The sequence below is a fragment of the Pipistrellus hanaki genome (genome assembly GCF_964339955.1).
Source record: "Pipistrellus hanaki genome assembly, chromosome: 2".
Taxonomy (NCBI): domain Eukaryota; kingdom Metazoa; phylum Chordata; class Mammalia; order Chiroptera; family Vespertilionidae; genus Pipistrellus; species Pipistrellus hanaki.
Genome location: NC_140504.1, coordinates 163398294 through 163420796, shown reverse-complemented (window position 1 = coordinate 163420796; position 22503 = coordinate 163398294). Strand labels below are relative to the sequence as shown.

The following is a 22503-nucleotide window of genomic DNA, read 5'->3' as shown; positions in this document are numbered from 1 at the left end:
ATTTTTTAAATTATTGAGGTAACATTGGTTAATAACAATTTTCAGGTGTACAATTCGATGTGTACACTATAGTATGCTCACCACCAGAAGTCTTGTTAGTCTTTTTGTCACCATATATTTGATACTCTTTTTTGCCCTCACTGCACCTTACTTTCCTCTTTGGTAACCACCAACTTGTTATCTGTATTTATGAGTTTGTTTTTTTGTTTTGTTGGTTCATTCATCTTTTGTTTTATATTTCTAACTTTATTTTATATTTTATAAGTGAAATCATATGGTTTTTGTCCTTTTCTGTTTGAATAGTACATTTAGCATAGTGCACTCAAGATCCACCCATGTTGTTTCAAATAGCAATATTTTATGTTTTTTTTATGGCTGAATAGTATTCTATTGTGTGTGTGTGTGTGTGTGTGTGTGTGTGTGTGTGTGTGTGTTTAATCTTTTACAATTATACTAGAGGCCAGTTGCATGAAAATTTGTGCACTTGGGGAAGGGGTGGGGGTTTCAGTGCAGTCGGAACTGGAGTTAAGCGCATCAAGGAGCTTTTGTCTCCTTCCGGCTAGAGAAAGTCAGAGGCACTCAGCCGCATGTGTGCTTGTCTCTCAGCAGCCAGTCCTCCCTTTGCACACTCGCATACGCGCACATCCAGACCTCCGCCTTTCGTGGCTCCCCTGAGTTTCTGCTTGACAATCCAGATCTCTTCTCTCTCCCCCCCCCCTCCCCCATATAATCCTGGGTACCCAAGGTCTCACCCAGAACTGGGGTTCCGTGCAGTCAGGAGCTTTTGCCTCCTTCCCGCTAGATAAAGCCAGCCAGGCACTCAGCTGCCTGCATGCGTGTCTCCATACCTCAGTCTTTTGCAGCTCCTCTGATTCTTCATGTGCTTTCCTTTTTCCTTCTAGTTGTAGAATTTTCACTCAGCCAGCTTTCTTGTGGTTCTGGATGATGTTCGTTTTATCTTTTAGTTGTAGTTTTGAAATTGTTGTGTGAGGCAGCAGTTTAAGTGTTTTCCTATGCCGCCATCTTGGTTTCTCTCCTAGCCATTTTTTTCAAGTCTTAAGATTTGAATTTCAAAACACATTTTTTGTTTTCAACATCTTTCAACCTCAGAAAAGGCTAGCTACTGAAATAACATCACTTATACAGTATTCTGTATTAAAGATTTTAGGACACTTTTATTTATATTATTACAGTGTAGCCTGACAACAACCCCTGTGAAGTAGACAAGGTGAGTGTTATTAGCTGTTTTAATAATGAGAAAATTGTGACAAAGCAGAACACTTATACCTTGAGCTGTACTGGTAATTGTACTTTGAGTATAAAACGGTTGCACTATGTATTTTGGAATTAAATTACAGTTTAAATGTACAGCATCTTTTAGAAGTTATAAACACTTGTGTACTCATATTAGAGGCACACTAAAATCTGTACAACTGACTAACTAGTGCCATAGGCATGATTGCTAACTTCAGATGTGGCTAATTGAATAAGTGCTCAAATGCTAACACACACTTTCCCATTCTCTGAACCAGCAGTGAAATAGACATGGAAAGATAACCTTTTGGGAGCAAGATCAACTAAATGTGGAGTATTTGTTTGTTTTCTCTTCTGAGTTCCTAATGAATGTTTCCACCATCTCATGTTTCCACCATTGACATGCTAACTGATGGGAGCAGGACCAGTATCCCAGAACTGGTTCTCACTTGTGCACAGTACATTGGATGTGGATCTTTCTAAGGTGAACAACCTTGAGGCCTAAGAAAAAATAGGAAAATATTTTGAAATGTAGACAGTGGAGTAATTGAGCAGGAGATTTCTGGGGCATTTCTTACCCCATTTAATATTTGTATGTGCCTTTAAAATGTTTCTAAATATGCTCTGTAGAGCTGGATAACATACTCAGGAGACAATAATCCTACCTAATAAAAGAGTAATATGCAAATTAACTATCACTCCACTACACCCACCAGCCACGCCCACCAGCCAATCAGAGCAAGTATGCAAAGACCCAACCAAGATGGCTACAGCCACAGAGAGTAGGAGAGAGGCTTGGGTTTCCCAAGCAACAGAGGAAGGCAACCTTTCTGCCTGCCCTTGCCAGCCTAAGCCTCCACTCAAGGCTACAAAGTTTCAATTATAAAAGGTAAACAAATCCAAACAGAAATGGTGGCAGCCATGGAGCTGGAGAGAGCAGGAGGCTAGGGTTGCCCCTGGCAATGGAAGAAGCAAAGCTTTCTGTACTCCCTGGCCGGCCTAAGCCTCCAATCCAGGCTACAAAGTTTCAATTATAAAAGATACATAAAACCCAACAGAAATGGCTGCTGGCCATGGAGGGAGCAGGATACTTGGCTCCACTCCAGGTTGCAAAGTTTCAATTGTAGAAGGTAAATAAATTTCAGATACCAGGGCCTCTGCTTGGGGTGCCAGGGGACGTGGCTGGCCTGCAAACCACCACAGGCCCTTCGCTCAGGCTGCCCCACACCCCAAGGGAACCCCCACTCTGATCCGGGACACTTTTCAGGGCAAACCAGCTGGCCCCCACCCGTGCACCAGGCCTCTATCCTATCTAATAAAAGAGTAATATGCAGATTGACCATCACTCCAACACACAAGATGGCTGCCCCCAGGTATTCAAAGATCCTGCCATCATGTGGACACAAGATAGCCACCACAAGATGTCCAGCAGGGAAGGGCAGTTGGGAGGGATCAGGCCTGCAAGGGAGGGCAGTTGAGAGGGACCAGGCCTGCAAGGGAGGGCTGTTGGAGGCAATCAACCCTGCAGGGGAGGGCAGTTAAGGGTGACCAGGCCGGCAGAGGAGGGAAATTTGGGGCAAACAGGATGGCAGGGAAGCAGTTAGGCATCAATCAGTCTGGTAGCATAGTGGTTGGGGGTGATCAGGCTGGCAGGCAGAAGCAATTAGGGGCAATCAGACAAGCAGTTGGGAGCCAGCAGTCATGGATTGTGAGAAGGATGTCCAACTGCCCGTTTAGGCCTGATCCCACTAGACAGTTGGACATCCCTCAAGGTGTCCCAGATTGGAGCAGGTGCAGGCTGGGCTGAGGGACACCCCCACTCCATGCACAAATTTCATGCACTGGGCCTTTAGTAGATAATAATAAAGTCTCTTCCAAAGTAATCCTTATAGAATAGGGTGTCACATATCTATTTTTCAGATGTTTTCCTGAATTGTAAATAAATTCAGTAGTGTTTCCTTGAAACAAATGTATATAACAATGTGTTAAGTGTTTAGAATTCATTATTTGAAGTATAAAATCAGACAACTTACTTGAAATTTAGATGTTCAATTAGCACATATCCATCTATAGAAACAAAAGTCGCTTGTAAGTTATAGAGATATGCTTTGAGATTTTTTTTAAAAACATTGACATTTTGGGGGCAATAAGCCAATAACTTACATTTGCCTTTAGAATTTCGGCATATCACTAGATTTTTTTCAGTAACATCAATGACTTCCAGCTCTTCTCCAGGGGCTATTGGCAAATCGAAGATCCCATTTCTTGAATTCCTGGAACATGCCACTGCTGTGTTGATGACAGTAATATCTTTATCATACTGGAATGAGAAATCACTAATCAGACTGTGCTTGCATCGTTTTCCTTTCATTATAATAAAATCAATGGAGGAAATAATATAGTAGTAACGGCAAAATAAACTCAAGATTCTAGATATTAATTTGTTAAGGGAATAGAAAATAATAGCAAGACAATCACTAAAAGAAAAGTTATTTAAGGAAATATTGGTAAAATGTCACAATCTTATATTTACTTGTTGTGATCGAATTTTCATTGTTTTCCTTAACATCCATTATCTAATTGTGCTAGAATGCATTCTGGTGAATGAGAATGCTGTAACAGTTATACATTAAATACTGTGGATAGTAATGTTAATCGTTCCAAACCCAGGAAAGGAGAAGTTTACAAAAAATGGTGGAAGTTGGGGAAAACCCTCTTAGAATTTATAATGTTCTTATGTACCCTCCACTCTTCCTCTCTTGGTGGATTTATATATTTCTATATATAGCTTAAATAGTAAGAATAGGTGTGGCGGCAATTCCCACTCTCCTTCTGTGGTCAAAGACAGGCATTTGTGGGAAAAGAAATACCTCTCAAATCTGATTGATATTGATTGAGCAATTCAGTATTTGACATTAGGGGTCACTAGCTGGCCTATACATTTATAGGTGCATCACCTTCTAAGTATTGAGATCCCTTGACTGAAAAAAAAAAAAATGTTCCAGAATATATAGTTTATATTGACAGGTGTCACTTTACCAAATTTGGGTGGCTAAACTTCTCCCTTTGCTCAGGACAGTGTTTATTTACAGATACTTATTGCTTAAGATGAGGTATGCCTCCTTCCACTCTCAAATTCTTAATTTGGATGATGAATTGTAAGATTACACCAAGTGGAATCTGATCCACAAGATTTGTCTTACAGAGTAATGGCTTCTTAAGTGATATCTTACCCTTTCTAGGCCATTGTTCACTGTGAGTACACAGTGATTTCCTCAAATGAAAATCAGATTAGGTCACCACTCTTCAGTGCTTTCAGGATGAGATTAACATGTTTTAGCTTGATATTCAAGGTCCTTTGCACATTGTCATTCCCATGCCCCAATTTCTATCCCTTTTATTGAAGCCACATCAAGCTATATGATAATCCTGAATATACTATATACTTTTCATATTTCCATGCTGTTTTCTCTACCTGGAATACCTTCCCCCCCCCTCTTAACCTCCCTTCACAAAGACTTTCATCATTTACTGTTCTAATTGCATTTTGAATATATACTCCTGTTACAGCATTATAATAAACATTTGTCCTATAAAATGAGAGTGTATGGTAGTTTTATTCATCTTGTACCTTCAGTGTCTGGCACAAATAGTTTATTAATTGAGCTGAATAAAAGTTATTGAAATGGCATATTTTTTTTTCTAATGGGATATCAAGGAAGACTACCATAGGCAATGAGGAGGGATGAAATTATACACATATGGAAAATGGAATTTCTGTCCCATCTGAGTCCAAATACTGTGTGTGTGTGTGTGTGTGTGTGTGTGTGTGTGTGTGTGTGTGTCACGGGGGGTTGGGGATGGGGGTGTAGGAAGATCATTAGATGGGATGTCTGGGGTTTTGTCAACAAGAAGTTTTACTGGTTTTTCAACTATGACAATTTGCAGGAGACAGTTTCATGCCACAGTTTAATAGTATGAAACTGTGTACAGCAAATTCATGTGTCGTCATGACATGAAGAGGTGAATATGCCACTTTACAGAGCCTTAAACTTTACCCACCTGGTAATGGGGAACTTTTGAAAGTTTTAGGCAGAGACATAACTTATACAAATTTTATGAGCAGAATGCACACTCTGTCTCTTGCAGTCCAGCGACTGGCACATGGGAAGTGTTCAGTAAGTACCTAAGTTAATAAATTCTTACTGTGGCCATACATAAAGCCAGAAGGTAGGATCGCTCGATTTGTTTGGAATTATGGGATAATGCCACGGACTCAATGGCAGGGTAAGAGGCCAAGAGCTGCAGAGACTTCACCCACTTCTTCACTGTTTATGTATTTGTCCAGTGTCTCACTCATTCACTGAACAGTATGTGACCAGTTTATGTTGGGAGCTGGGGAGCAAATCTGTGATAAAAATCTCTCCTTCCAAAGGGACTCAGAGTTTTAGTTCCCAATGGGCGTGTGCGCATAGGTTGTAACACCATTGATCTGTGTAACAGGTGTGTGTGTGTAATGTATGTGCTGAGGGAGTGACTTCACCTGGAGGAATTAGGTAAGAGTGGGTGACATCTGGACTGAGCACCTTAGCAGTTTTTCCAGGCAGAGGAACTAGCATATACAAAGGCATGATAATCCAACAATGCATCAGGAAATCATAAAAATACCAGCTTTTTAGTCAGAAATCATGTCTTAGGCAGGGGTGCAACATCCTTTCAGAATCTTTATAAACAGAAGTTTCTAGCCTGTAATGTTATTGTTTTTTACCTTCAGAGGAGAACATACCTCAAATCTTTCTCTAAAAAGTTTTTCTCTTTCCATTCTCTTTTCTAAGTTTTGCTTCTTGGTTCTGAAGAAATTTCTAGGCGATAAACAGGCAAGAAAAATGCAGGTAGGGTTGAATGTACTATCCTATATAATAAAAGGGTAATTAATATGCAAATAGACTGAACGGGACCCATTGCTATGACATGCACTGCCCACCAGGGGGGCAGACAACAGAGCAGCTGCCCCCTGGTGGTCAGCTAACTCCCACAGGGAAGCGCTGCTCAGCCACAAGCAAGGCTGATGGCTGGCATGCGCAGTGGCTTGTCTCTACAGCAGTGCTAAGGATGTCCGACTGTGGCTTAGGCAGGGAGCGGACCTAAGCTGCAGTCAGACATCCCCCGAAGGCAGCCAGACTGTGAAAGGGTGCAGGCTGGGCTGAGCAACCCCCACAACGAATGTCATGCACCAAGCCTCTAGTATAAAACTCTTTAAGTTTCTAAATTTGTAGAGTTGTCCTATTTCAGTAAAAATTTAGTAATTTTTTTGTTTATAATTTTATATACATTTTACACACAAACCACAGCACATTGTCAAAACAACTGAACCAAACAATATCAGTTCTTTCCCCCTTCAATTAACCATTTTTTTTTTAACAGCAAGATAACCTTGAATAACATCTAATTGGTTATAAACAATTTGCCCTAGCCGGTTTGGCTCAGTGGATAGAGCGTCAGCCTGAAGACTGAAGGGTCCCAGGTTCAAGTCCAGTCAAGGGCACATGCCTGGGTTGCAGGCTTGATTCCCAGTAGGGGGCGTGCAGGAGGCAGCCAATGAATTATTCTCTCTCATCATTGATGTTTATATCTCTTTCTCCCTCTCCCTTTTCTCTGAAATCAATAAAAATATATTAAAACAATAAAAGAAAAACAATTAAGTTACATGAGAAATTTCTCTGAATCAAATTCTCTGAAAGAAGAAATCTACAGAACATTATAAATATTCTCACTCATCCTCAGATTAGTGGAAACCAGTTAGAATAAATGGCTCACATATTGTGGTTTTTCAAGTTTTTAAAACCTAATTGGGGAATCAATCAGAGATCTATCCAGTTTGCTGAATTATTACGGAGAAGAGAGAATTACGAAAATAAAGCAAGATGCCACAAAATATATGCAACAATTTCAGGACATAAAAGTGGATAACCCTACAGTAGAGGCTGACTATACTTTTACTTCCTTTTCCTCCCTCCTGCTCTTCATTTGTGGGTTGGAGCTGGATTTCAGTTGTTTAATGTACTGACAGAGGCAAACAGTTTCTATCGGTTTTATTCAGAGGCATTACTTATATGTTTCATTCCACATTCACTGCCATGTTTTAGGCAATGGCAGTTCTCATCTCATATTCAAGGTCCTTTGCACATTGTCATTTCCATGCCCCCTCTGGTCTTTCCTTCTGTGAATCTACCTGCAGACTTGTCTTCAGTCATCTTTCTAAAATTTAATTGACTGCCTCTCTCTTGTTTCAACCTTTGAATCTGTCTCTACTGCCTCAGAGATGAAGTCCTAGTCCCATGGTACATGAAGCACTTCAGAATCTGGCCACAGTCTACCTTCCAGGTGCCCTGTCCCTGCTACATGCAAAGTCCACATGGGGTGTCTTACAGGTGGGCTATCCTACCCAGGACTTTAGACCTGCCACATCCTTCTCAGCTTCATTGGAAAATGTGCCGACTTACATTAATAAAGGGCTAGTGAAAGGACTGTACTTATATGGAAAGCATTTTTTATTGGTAGAATAAATTGGTAGAAATTATTCAAAAACAGAATCAAGAGCACATCCATCTACAGGAATAATGATAACCTCAACATATCACATTTTAAAATTTACCATATTTTCAAATTTACTAAGTTGAGAATAAAAGTAAACTATTATATCAGTGTGTTGTAAGAACTAGAAAATAGTTTCCTAAAAAGACTTACATGCAGTCATAGATATAGAGACAGTAAAGCAACACGCAGACTGTCAAATTACAGCGGGGAGGTTGGGGAGATCTGGGGGAGATAAGAGATCAACCGAAGGACTTGTATACATGCATATAAGTACAACCAATGGACACAAAACTCTGGGGAGGGAGGGTATGTATGGGAGGGGGGAGCATTGGTATATGTACAAAAATAATAATTTAATAAAAAAAATATTATAAAAAAACAAAAAAAAACCAATAATGATAAAATAAAATAAAATAAAATACTAAGAAGCTTTCTGTGGGGGATGGGCAGTAAGAAATTCTATTTCCTCTCTTGGAATTCTGTCTTGTTATGCTATGAAGTTGAAGGTGGGAAGTGCTTTCTAGTCTGTGAATACATCTTTCCTACTTGGGAAAAATAAATTATATCAAGTCTAAACCCAAAGAAAATAAATTTAAAGGAAGGGTCATTGTATGTTGTCCTTCGAGTTTAAATTTAGTATAGACTAATGTCTTATTTCTTTTGGGGTGGCCCTTGGTAGGACTTTTCTAGACAGCTTTCCCAATGCAAACAGACCATACTGTGTTCCCAACATAATGACTATTTAGACAAGGATTTCCCGGAAACATTGGTTAAGAAGTGGACCTCAGATCTGCCCCATCTAGTAACTGAGGTGAAGGCTGGGGCACTGAGCACCAAGACAGTGAAAAACATTGCCTCCCCCTATTCCCCCACATCCAACTGAATCACATGAGTGAAGGTTAGATTTTGAGTTGATAAAACAGTTTTTTTTTTGTTTGTTTGTTTTTGGTAAATTAACACTAATGTAGACATAACTAGAATTATATTGTATTTTAGGGAAGTCAGTCTTATGATATGATGCCAGTTTCATATATGTTCAGACTGGTATATTACATAAGGTTTGTCTTATAGGGGAAGATCTTTTTGGCCATAAAGAAGACTGGAAGGTTTTTGCTGTTTGATAAGGGCTGGTTTGAAATCTTTCCTCACTCCCCATTCACCAAAAGCAGAGATGATAAAGATAAATGTGTGCTGCTCTTTACATGTTCATATTCTGTGTCTCTTCTAATCCCCTCAACTGTACCCTAATTTAGGTGTTATAATTCTCATTGTGCAGATGAAGAACCTGAAAATCAAATGTCCTGATGGCCTAAGTGTATGCAGCTGGTGAGAGGTATAGCATGTAGAGAAGCTGTAAAGAGGCACACCTGTGTACTTACCTTTCTGATCCTTGAGCATCTGTCTTCTCTTTTTTCCCCTTTGGTTTAAATAATTTGGGCTTCCAAGTTTTTACTTTATCTTCATCCCTAAAGAGAAAAATATTTTTGAGCAAGTCAATTAAGATGGAACTAAAACAGTTGTGGAACCATCTGTACTTTCTGGGTAATTGTTTTACAAAAAATATTTAAAAGTTATCTAGAAGTATATTTTGATTCTATGGCAACCTCAGATAGCAAATATTTTAGGTTTTGCAAGGCCTAACATCTCTGGGGTAACCACTTAACTTGGCCAGTGTGACTGTATTATCCAAAAATCAAGTGGCTGGCTAAATTTAGCCCACAGACCACAGAAAGCTGACCCCCTGATCTGTGGCAATCCACTTTGGAAACAAGCAGCAAGCGATCAACCTGCTTGTAATTATACTTTCTCTCCTTTCTGAGCCTCAGTTTCTGTGCCTCTAAAATATGAATAATAACATTAACCTCCACGATGAAAAAAACCGAATCCAACTTGTGCTTAGCATGAGCAGTGAAGGAATCAGGGAGGGAGAGGGTATTGTAGAAAGAACTGACACTTTCTGAGAACCTATGTGCCAAGCCTTATGCTTTTACATGTTAACTGTCTTGTCACAGTAAGCATCCATTAAAGTAATCATTCATAAAGGGTTACAAAGGAGGAAATAGTGAACAGAGAATATCATAGTCACAGAAATAGTGGATTTTAACCCAGGTGCCTTTGCCTCAAATCTATGGCATACCTACTTCAAAACATGTTTTTTTGTTTGTTTTGTTTTGTTTTTTTCCTTTCTTTCTGGTATGACAAAATTACCAGCATCTCCATCATTACTATGAGAAAAACAGGATCCTGTTCCGTCAACCATCTGGTGTCTGCACCTCTGAACCTTAAATAACTCTTCGTTGGGTAAATTAGAACCACAGGCTATTATGTCACAGGGATTTTTGAGATTTTCAGAGACCTTGTGTCACCTTTCCCTTCGGATTATGGTCACAGGTGTCCAACATCATGTCAAGGACTCAGCATTTGACTGGCTAGGAAGATGAAGCTTAGAAAGTCTTTTAAGAAGCCTTCCAGGACTTGTGGAGGGAGCTCCAAGCCCTCTCTCCTTTCTGTTGCCTTTGAAGTCTACAATATGGAGCTCAGTAATCACTGTTTTTCTGTCTACCAGCCAATTGTTTCATCTCTCCACTTCAGATTCCCAGAAAATGGGATCCAATCATATATTTCAGTGTGTCTATGCCAGGCATACAGCATTGCTTGGTAAGAATGGGCATGGCTGTTTGGAAGGGGCTATAGCTGTGGGGTCAGGGAAGGGACAAGGCAAGTGCCTACTTAAAAGCTTATCTTCTTTACTGATAATAAAGCAATATATTCTGAGTATTTAAATAATGAAGCAGAAGTAGAAAAGAGAACATAAGCATGATCTGACCTTTCAAGAACATTTTAGTTTCCTTCCAAACATTTTCCAAACCCTTTCATTCCGATACATACAATTTTTCATTCTGCTATTTTTTTAGTTGTCACAGTGAAAGCATTTCTCCATGTCATTCAAAACTATTTAGTATATATTTATCACATATGTTAACGTTTATGTACAGTACTATACTATAATCTATATATATAAAAGCCTAAGTGACTGGCTAACCAGCTGGTAGCTATGATGTACAGTGACCATCAGGGGGCACTCAATGCAGGAGTATAAACCACAGGCATGGAAACATGGTACATACAGACTGATGAATCTTAGAGAGAGGGGGGGAGAGTGGGAAGAGATTAACCAAAGATCTTATATGCATACTAGAGGCCCAGTGCACAGATTAGTGCACTGGTGAGGTCCCTCAGCCTGGCCTGCAGGGATTGGACTGAAATTGGCTCTTTGACATTTCCCAAAGGGTCCCAGATTGTGAGAGGGCACAGCACAAGCTGAGGGACCCCACTGGTGCATGAATCCATGCACTAGGCCTCTACTATACTTATAAAATCATTGTCTATTTGGGTGGTTTTAAACATCTAATTTTTATAAATAACCATGACACAGACTTTTTTTGCATAATTTGTTCTTTATGTGTTTTTTTTTTTTTCTCTTTTCTTTTTTTTTCTTTTTAGTAGAGCTTGTTGCTTGCAATAAAATTACTGGGTTAAGTCGAGTCTGGGCATTTCAGATACACACTGCCAAATTATCTTCCAGAAAGATCACATCATTTTATACCCATGCTAACCATGTGAATGTTATGGTCAAATTTTTGCCTCCTTGTCAACTTATTTTTGCTTTCCTAGGGATCAAGTTAGAAATCTTAATGAACTTGGCAGGATAAGGACTGCTATTGCCACATAACAGGTTAGGAAATTCAGGTTCAGAGAAGATGACATGCCCAGGTTCCACTGGTGCCAGCCTCCTTTTCAATTCCCCCTGTCCCTTCTTTTGATGACTCCTAGGGCCTAGGAGATATTCTGATGAACAAAAGGTAGTGAGACATAAAGCAGAGGTCCAGATTACCTAGCTAGTGACAATCTAATCCAGAGTGCTTTTGGGTACTCCTCAACAGAATACCCACCAGGACATGACATGCAAATCAGCCAAGCTTACAAGAGCTCAAATACCATCTTTGCTTGCTCTTTTTCCAAATTCTGCTACTCTCCATCAGTGTCCTGACTGGAACAGATGTCTTTCATAATTGGTTTCTCTGAGGCCACACAGAAGATTTACTGTGACATGAAAATCAGTCAGACTCTGTTGGGTCTAAGCGGTTTGATCAATATCATTTGTTCATAAAATATTCCTCATGTACCTACCATGTCTTACGTGCTATATCAGGAGCTGGGTAATGGAGATAAAGATGATATGGTTTCCACTAGAGGAATTAACTATTTAATAAATTCCACTTAAATTCTCTGAAATAATTTCTTCTTCATTCTTTTCACCACCCTAAGGTACATTTTGATCATCTTTCAGCTGAGTGATTCTAATGATACATTTTTTTTTAATTTGGGAAACATTTATTTTCCCACATCACCAGTCATTGTTATGAGTAGCACAGCACTATAGAGTGTCTCTCACATCCTGTGGAGAACGTCGAGCAGGTCACAGCATTATGAGCTCCTGGCTTTGGTCCCAAAGCTTTCCCTGAAATGACCTCAGTAATAACATGCTAACATATATTCTAATCTGATTTCTTCTGCAGTGTTCCATGGAAGGCTGGGTTACTCCCAAAAGGCAGCTCTGATTGTATTGCCCTCCTGCTCAGAATTCTGCCCATCCTCATTTGGCAGCAGAGAGTAAGGAGAACATTCTGAAGGGCTCTCCAAATTCAAAATGCTGGATAATGTTTTTTTTCTTTCTTTTTTTTTTTCCTTCCTCCTTTTGTCTTAAATCACTAAGGACAATACCTAGTATATTAATAGCCCCACAAATCAGCTGAAACCAGACAGAGAGCAGTAAGCTATATGCAAGCATAGAAGGCAAGTCTGTCCTGAGGAAAATGCTAGTATCAGCTCCACTGCATTCCAGAAGACTGAAATTTAGGTCAAGGACAAGGTAAGAAATAAGACATGATGATATTGGATTTTTAAAAAGATTTTATTTTATAGAGGAAGGGATAGGGATAGAGACATAGAAACATGAGAGAGACACATTGATCAGCTGCCTCCTGCACACCAGCCCACAACTTGGGCATGTGCCCTGACCAGGAATTGAACTGGGGACCTCTTGATTCATGGGTGAACACTCAACCACTGGGCAACACCACCAGCTGGGCCATACTAGATTAAAAAAAAAAGCCAAATTCAGTTCTATGTTATTTATATGAGAGACAATGAATGTAAATATGCAGAAAACAATTAAAAGATCCAACATGTATACTAGGGAAATACTAATGAAAATATCAGGAGGCATATAATATTGGGCACATAACTTCAAGAAAGAGAATCTCCAGGAGACACTAGTGAAGAACACTAGCAGTGTGAGCCTGGGCAGGTGGCTTAACCTGTGCCTCAATCTCTCTTCTATAAAATTTGTATAATAGTGTCTACCTCAGAGGATTGTTGTGAGATTGAATGAGTTAATGTATATTAAATATATGAAACAGTGACTAAACCACAGTAAAAGCTATATACATATTTTTGTTAATAGTATTAGGGATAGAAATGGTTACAACATAATGAAGAAACATTTAATTTACTAGAATAAATTTCAAATTTTATATGCAATTAATAAAATAGAATATAGAAAGCAATAAATGCTAGAACTTTTGGAAGAAAATGAAAAATTTGCCATCTTTGTGTAATATTTCAACAAATTTCAAATGTTGAATCAAGGATCTAAAAAGCCATATTTATGGAAGATTTTTAATAAAAAAATTAACACATACTTGATTTAAAGTACATAAATTGATCCCTGTATAAAAAAATCAGAGAACTCAAAAAAAGAGAGAAAAGTAATATATTTATAGCGTTCACATAGAACATTTATAAAAATTGACCATATACTTGGCATAAGTCATGTCTCAGAACATGTTAAGATACTGATATCAATTACTGTCTCAGACCACGATATGCTGAAGATAGATGTGACAATGGAAGGATCAGAGAACATGGAAACAGGTCTCCAGATATTGGACATTTGGTGCGACAAAGGCCGTGTTGTAGGTCAATGGGAAAATAGAGACACTCAATCCGGCCAGGACATTTATTCACATGGAAGAAAATTTAATTAGATCTCTACATCCCTATAAATACAAAAATCCATTCCAGACAGATCTAAGGTTTAAGTGTAAAAAGGTAGAACTGACAGTTTTAGAAGATAAGGGAGAATATCATATAACCTTGGGACAAATACTTCTTTAAGAGATAAAGCAACAATCATAAAGGGTAAATTGATAAATTCAAACACATTAAAATTAAGCACTTGTGTTCATCAGAAGCAATAAGCTTGCCAAAAACCTGTTTTTTAGTTACATAGTGCCCCCTCCTGTCAGTGTTACATATCCTTCTACTTCACCTTGGCACAGAGACTTTCCTGATCCCCCAAATAATGGAAGTGGTACCTATTCTGAGCTTCCAGATCATTTTGCTCATTTTTATTAAAGCAGGTCCCTTGTTACATAAATCAATTGTTTTGGTATAAGGGCACATGATATAGATTGGAAAGCCGCAGTCCTTTCCTTAGGGATCGTTCATTTAGAGGAGGGGACAAGCAAGAAATAAGACCACTACTTATTTCTTCGAGGATAATGTTCTGGTTAAGGAGGAGTTTCTAACCCAAATAGACAAGGTCAGAGAGGCTTCCTGGGAAAATCTAATTCCGTTGCAGTAAATAATGATGGGTAAAGTAGATAACCAGGCAAAAAGCATGGCAAAGTATTATAGGTAGACCAGTCTTCTTTTCTTAAATTCTCACCCCCTGCTAGAGGTCTCTTCAATGATCTACTCTAAAATGACTATCAGTCTTCTCTCAACACAAACACACCTTATGTTCACTCTCTTTCAAAATTTCCAAACAACCAAATTCCAATTTGAAATTATGAATTTATTTTTATTAATTTATCTGTCTCTGATCAGACAGGAATATAAATTATATCTATTTTCACTACTGTGTATCCTGACACATAGTACATACTCACTACATACCTGTTGAATGAACTGGAACAAATGAAGTTGGAACAAATGTGAAGCTTTAGGAATGCTAGACAACTGATTGAGTTCAAGGAGCTCCAGGTAGTATTGTATGGATGGAACACTGGAATGCAGTTGAGGAGGAAGTCTGGGTGAGGCAGGGGCTGGATTACTAAAAAACTGTATGTCTTTTTAAGCAGTTTGGATTTCAATCTAAAGAGTAATTGATAACCACTCAACGTTTCAAGCTGCTGGGTGGTTGGTTTTGTGACATGATCACATTTGCATATCAGAAAATTTGGAGAATAAACTGCAGTGAAGGTGGGAGGGTCATTCAGAAAGTTGTTGAAATCCAACAGAACTACTAAGGGCCTGCGTTGTGGCTGGGCAGAGGGGATGGAGATTGGAAGTGTTTGGAGAATTATTGGAAAGAGAAGAGGGTGTGGGGCAGAAGAGGAGTTAAGGACAATGCTTAGAATATTGGTTTGGGCAATTGAAACAGGCACCAACATAGAGATTAGGAGAAAATGACCATATTTGGATGGGAGGGTTGAGGTTATGATTTATTAGGGAATTCTGAGTTTCAAATAGAGTTCGCAGGCCTATTAGAGTGGAGGAAAGAAATCCAACCTCCACATATAAATTTTGGTATCATTATCATAGTGATTGCTATCAAAGCCCTAATGTGGATGAGATCATTCCAGAACATACAAAGGAAGAATAGAAGTGAAATAGAAGTGAGGGACACATGATTTTGGAAGAGTTGAACAGTAGAATTAGAACTCACACAGCACCCACACAAAACAAAAAAACAAAACAAAAACAAACAAACAAACAAACAAACACAAACAAACAAAAACCAAGCAGGAGGAGCCACAGCCAAAGATGAGAAATAAGAAATAATGATAATATGGAAACCTGGGGAAAAGTTAGTATTTTTTTTAGTCAACAGTTTAAGATATAGTGAAATCAAGAAAGCTAAGGACTTAATGGTCTGTGCTAACTGTAACAAAGAATTATTATTGGCCTTACCAAAAATAAGTGCATCCGTGTGACCAGTACAGAGGTCATTGCCATGAGCTTGGTGGGATGAGCAGAGAAGACATAAGTTTAAAGGGAAAGGATGGATATGTATTATAGCTAGAAGGGGAGTCAAGTTTTGGGAAGTTTTCTTTTCGATAGGTTATAACTATTTAGTCTTAGAGAACTGAGGTTTTGTCAGATGGTACCTCCTATTTCCCCTGTTGCCTTGTCCACAGATGATTAAACAAATGTTTGTTGCATTAAAATAAGTTCAAGTCCCTAGATTCAAGGGTAAGAAACAGGTTCTAAAGCTCCAGTGACATTTGAGTCACCTTCCACTGTTAGAACATCTATGTTAGTTATTGTTTTCCCTTCTCATTGGGGGGATGTAACAAGTTGCTTTAAAATATATATATATATATAAAATTGATTTTTTTTACAGAGAGGAAGAGAAAGGGATAGAGTCAGAAACATCGGTGAGAGAGAAACATCGATCAGCTGACTCTTGCATACTCCCCACTGGGGATGTACCTGCAACCAAGGTACATGGCCTTGACCGGAATAGAATGAGGGGCCTTTCAGTCTGCAGGCTGACACTCTATCCACTGAGCAAAACTGGTTTCGGCAACAAGTTGCTTTTTATCCAAGATCCAAAGATGGCCGTCTGACCATATGCAACAAGACACCAGGACATGGGTTAAATACTAGGGATGAACAGAAGGTAAATGGACTTACTTTGACTCTTTTTCATTGATGTTCACATCAGGATGGATAATAATTTCCTGGGATCTAAGTTCTAGAATCAAGATAGGATCAAAACAGTCCATTATCAGTATGGTCTATACAAATCCTGACTATTCAAATTGCACACAATTACCTAATTATCCAGGCACATCCCAAAGCCACTTTTATCAAAACCTAATCACAGAATACAGATAGTTTGAAAGGATCAAAGAATGAGGAAGTTCTCATTTGGGAAGAAATTCAACTAAAGATTAAAAAAAACACAGATGTCCTCATATCTCAAATGTGCACACACACATATTTAGATTAATGTCTGTCTGTCTCTCCTCTCCAACCCTTCCATCCTCTTTTAAATCAATTTAAAAAAAAAGATGTTATAACTATTGGAATATTGAGAGGCTTTTACTTAATTCCTAAGGAAAAATATGAGTTTAATAGAATATTAATGTTGATTTTTCCTCCCATAATTTTTATTTCAAACCATTGGCAACTGAATAATTCATATTCAATTACTCATAAATTTGGATGGGATACAATGCATGTCTATTCTAAGGTGGCCCTTTTTTTAACATAGATATTTTGGGAGACCTATAGTTTGACCAGGTGTATATAATCTTTTTAAATTTTGTTCAGCAAACTCATATATATGGACTATAATATATACTTGAATTGCCAAGTCACAGTGAAATTAAAGCAGCCACCATGGCTAGAGCCCACAAAATCCAACAGAAGACATGGCCCTCTTTTAATAACATTCAACTTGTGTTGAGAGCCTACTGGGTGCAAGGCACCATGCTAATTTGTGCACTATTGTTTTTTACAGCAAAGCAAACAAATTGCAACGACCCATACTTGATTCAGCTAGTGTGTGTGCTACAATATGATCATGCTCAATTTACTGCATTGTAATTAGGGAGATCTGGCTACCAAAACTTCAGGTGGCTGTGTGGTATAATTTGGATGCAAGAGCTTTGTAATCCAAGAGACCTGAGTTCAAATCCCAGAACATTAGAGTAGGTATGTGGATCCTAGAGCCTCTCTAGAAAGGGATGGTAATGACTTCTTTCTTTCTGGGATTTTAAGAGGCCTGGAATATAGTAGGCGCTTGAGAAATGATGCACATCTTCCCCAAAGTCAGTACTACTGTTGTGGAAAATTTGTTCTTTGATTTGGATGTATCAATTTTTCATTAAATGTAGAATGCAGGCAGAATGACTGCTTCTTTTTGCCAGCCCCTGACTATGCCAATCTGTGAGGTTTTGTGCCAGAAATAAGCAAATGTCACTTACCTAAATCCGGCAGCGAAATGGAAAACTCACTGTTAGTGGACAAAAGGCACAGAGGATTAGGAAAGAAAGCCATGGTCAGAAAAGCACAGTGAGGCCTAGGTTTCTTGATACTGATATTTCTAGTCAAAGATGCGGGTAGAGCTTACCTTCCCTGCATCTGTGTTCTGACCCTTCTCCCCTCTTTTAAATGACCTTATTTATCCCAAGTGACCACTTATACCCTTTCCTACCATACAGCTTCAGGCTGCCCCACAGCCCTGCCCTACTCCATCCAGGATTCTATTTCTGCCTCCTAAACTTCCAAGATGCCCATCAGATACACACAACCCTCTAGAGACACTGGCTATGCCTATGGATAAACTAAAAGGATGAGGACAGGATTCCAGGCCAGGTGGAGCTGGAAGATGGTAAACTGCTAAGTGAGTCAGGACATTTGGCCTAGACAGATGATTGGCTTCTTCTTAAATCTCCCAGTTAAGATCACTTGAAAGGAAATATGATGTAGTAGAAAAAAATCCATGTATTTTAAGCAATTATTTAAGTTCAGCCCTACAGGCCCAGGTCCTGGGTATACAAAGTGATTAGGCACAGTTTCTGTCCTGAAGTAGCTTGGAATTTAGTGAGAGAGAGGAAAAGTTAATTAATGTGACACTGAAAAAAAAAACAGAAAAAAAAAACACACACAAAAAAACCACATAATAAAGAAATGTCCAAAGGAACAGCACTTTGGGGAAAATCAGTTCACCTTCATGTAAGCCTCAGTTTCTTCATTTTAAAAGTGAATCCCAATGCCTACCTTATCTTACCGAGTTACTTCTAGCGGTTGTGCCCAGGACACATGGACGCTCAGTGATTCTGCTGGCATGTCTATAAGACCAGACTGGGTGTGTCAGCACTGTGATGTGCAGGTTGGAGTAGAAGTCAGAGGCCATTCTCACTGGATCTTATTTATAAGGGACTGTGGGTGTCATGCTAATCATCTCTGTTGGAAGCATCTAACCGGCTAGTGCCAGAGTCTGCCTCTAGGTCACATTGACTACAGGAGCCAAATACCCTCTTTCTCCACAGCCAGGACTATGATTCATAAACTCTATATTCTATTGGATCTCTTGGTCAATCTATATCCAACAGACAATTAGATTTAAAGCTGCGCAACTTGGAGGCTTTATCACTGAAAAGAACTTCAAGATAGAATAACATAATTCCATGTTAGTATTTGTAATGACCTTGGCAAATTACTTTACCATTTCCTGTCCTCATACAATACAGAGCTGCATGTATATCTATACACCTATATCTCCAGACGAGGGACAGAAGTGCCTCCAGAGATTACGCGGTCTCCCTTTCACTGTATACAATAGGAAACAGGCTGTACAGGGGCAAACACAAAGTGAATTTTCCCAGTTACACATTGAATAAATGGGAGAGCTGAAACCAGAATCCAGACTCTAGGTCTCAATCTCTTCTTATTACCAGTGAAAATGTATTCCTCCCAAACATTGGTCATTAGCAGGGAGACCCTGGAGAGTTCTTTCCAGGCCTAAGACTTGGAGATAGATGGACCAATCAGCTGAAAAGTTCATCTTCCCTCTCCACACATTGCCTTTCTCAAGAGAGGCAAATAAGATTACAAATTGCAGACAAAAAAACAAACACAAAAATAAACATACAAAAAACCAAAAACACACACACAAAAAAGACAAAAACCAAAAAAAACCCCAAACACACCAAAAAACAAGACACTGGAACTTGATGGAATAAGAATGCATAAAGGCCTTAATTAACAACATAATGCTTACAGAAACCAGGAGCATATGCCTAGGGTGATGCTGTCAGCTTCCTTTCCGGATTTTGCTTGAGACTTCCCTCTACCCTTGAGTACTACGTATAACCTTTTCGCATCAATTTTCTAAAAAGGGTCTTTGTCATTTTTCATTAACATCTGTGAGTGTGGTGCACCCAAAGATGGGCAAGAAGGAGGTAAATGATAGCCAGGGTCTTTGGCTTTACTTTCTGGTATGCTCCCCACTGTGTCTGAGAGCAGGATGGAGAGCACCCGGCTATGTGACTATGAGGCAGGCACTGCCAACTCTCCCCTGGAAAGAGAAATAAAAGAGGACTTTTTTTTACCTTACATTTTCTTTCAACTTGGTTGTCTTCATCTTAAATCTATCCTTTTCTTTCTTGAAGAATCTCTGTAGTCTCTTAAGAGCTTTGCCATCTAAACTAAGAGGAATCAGAGGGTAGAAACACAGCGTTTGAGAGAGTACTAGAAATGGAAGGATGCTATAGGAAAAGGGCCAGAGGCTTGGAACACCCACCCAAGGAAGAGCAGGAAAATGTCTCACCAACTTCTCTGTTCTTTGTTTTGATGTCAATATGAAATAGCACAAGCCAGTCAGCCATGAAGGGAATTATTATATTTCAATACAAACATTTGTTTACCCTAAATGGTCTCTATTTTGCAGTTTATGGAACAAAGTCTTCCTTTTAGTGAAGATGCCTCAGGAAGCATGGTTTACAAACTATACTAAAAATAACTTATAGAAATTCCTGCTCCTAAAATTCATGTCACTGATTTTTAATTTACCAACAATGATTCATACAATAATGTTGGAACACTGACTACCTAGCTGATGAATCAAGTTTTTCTAAATATGTTCTTGGGTTGTTTTTGGGGTAGAAAGAGGGAGTGATACATACAGGTTATTCCAACCAGCATGGATCCCCTTTTTTTCCTTAAACCCTCAAACTTCTTGCTTTTGACTATTGCTGTTTTCCTTTCCACAACATGGCCCTCATAACTAAACTTGACAAACAATGTCCACTTTTATTCTTGAAAACCATGGAATGGAGGCAAATTTTTGTTGACATTTACTTATTTCTCATTTATTTTCTAACATAATACCAAAGTCCCTACTTTGGGAGATGAACATTTTCTCAGAAGAGAAAGCAATGTAATTTGAAATTTATACCATGTGATTGTGTACAATTACCGGTGTTCTATTTACCTCCATTCTCTGTGCAAATCCTCCCTAAAGATGGTGGGGACAGGGAAGAAAGTTACTTCTTCAACTCATCATCCTAAACTAGTAGGACATGCCATTAGGTAGGAAGCCAAAAAAGAGAGAAACTCACTCGTTCTTTGTGGAGTTGCTCTTTGTTTTGTATACATCTTCATACGTTTCGTTACTATTTTCTTCTGAAATTAAAAAAAAATCCATTCGTTATAATGACAATAGTTCAGATTCATATTTAATAAAACATTATTGGATACTTACCAGGTGCTTAGGAACTTTGATCTTTCTTTTGTTTGAATAGTTGCTATTGAAACATATGTGCATATTTTTATAAGCACATGGTAAAAATAATTAAACCTTTATAAAAATAGTATATATAAATGAAAATTAATATTTGCTTCTACCTCTGCATCCAAATCAATAAAAGTTGGTTTATCAACAGATTCCTTTCTTCTGCCTTTCCCCCTCCCCCCCATGGCATATTTAACATACAGCAATCAGAGCCTACTAAATATCAGACATTGTGTTGAATTCTGGGGAAATAATGGAGAAATAATTCATCTTGGATATTCTTTCCCTTCACAGCATGGCGTTAGCCTAGCCCAACACAAATGCTTAATATACATAGATATTCTTTGAATTCACCTTGACAGTGGAGGATGTTCACATTCAGAACAGTGAGTTTAGGGGAGCTATTGAATGTCTCTGTTTAATGATCTCTAAGATGATTTCTCCATCTAAAATTCTGGCATTCTAAGAAGGATAAAATACGCAGAGTAGCATCTGCTGATCCTTCCTCCATTTTTTTGTTCATTTATTCAACAAATATTTTTAAAATGTTATATAAAAAGTATCTGGTATTGTGCTAGGGGTTAAGGGAAGAGAATTATTAATCAAAGAAATAATATAAATATAAAATTATAACTGACAAGTGCTATGAAAAAAAGAGACTTGTTACTCTGAGATTGTACACCAACAAGAGTGTTCACCAGGGGAGTAATGATTGAGCTGAAATCAGAAGAAAGGTCAAGAGTCATTAGGTGAAGGGTACAGGAAAGGAAAGAAAATTCCAGAAAGAGAGAGAAACCAAGATGGCAGCATAGGTAAACACCTAAACTGCTACCTCATACAACAATTTCAAAACTACAACTAAAAGACAAAATGAACATCATCCAGAACCACAGGAAAGCTGGCTGAGTGGAAATTCTACAACTAGAAGGAAAGAGGAAAGCACACAAAGAATCAGAGGAGCTGCAAAAGGCTGAGGTATGGAGTCACACCTGTGCATGGCTGAGTGCCTGGCTGGCTTTCTAAGGAGACAAAAGCTCCTGACTGTGCTGAACCTTAGTTCCGGGCAAGACCTTGGGGACCCACGCTCTTATGGGAAGAATCTGGACTATCAGACAGAGACTCAAAGGAACCGTGAAAGGCAGAGATCTAGAGGTGCATGCATGAGTAAGAGAAGAGAGGACTGTCTGCTGAGTGCACCACTGGCTTTCCCTAGCAGATGGGAAACGAAAGCTCCCTCACTACACTGAACTCCAGTACAGGCGAGAATCTGGAAATCC

At 38.8% G+C, this 22503-nt stretch overlaps 1 protein-coding gene across 1 annotated transcript in view; it reads right to left on the bottom strand.

Annotated features, from left to right (window-relative positions):
- Window positions 1-364: 364 nt before the first annotated feature.
- Window positions 365-22503, bottom strand: part of FYB2 (FYN binding protein 2) — a gene marked incomplete at its 5' end in the record, with an annotated part of 89186 nt that continues 67047 nt past the window's right edge. Inside the window, 9 exons of the mRNA XM_084873815.1 lie at window positions 365-1755; window positions 3288-3321; window positions 3418-3574; window positions 6041-6161; window positions 9231-9317; window positions 16618-16678; window positions 17916-17944; window positions 20046-20141; window positions 21054-21117. Coding sequence (XP_084729941.1) covers window positions 1734-1755; window positions 3288-3321; window positions 3418-3574; window positions 6041-6161; window positions 9231-9317; window positions 16618-16678; window positions 17916-17944; window positions 20046-20141; window positions 21054-21117 — 671 coding nt within the window. The 3' untranslated portion in view covers window positions 365-1733. The remainder of the gene's footprint in view (window positions 1756-3287; window positions 3322-3417; window positions 3575-6040; window positions 6162-9230; window positions 9318-16617; window positions 16679-17915; window positions 17945-20045; window positions 20142-21053; window positions 21118-22503) is intronic.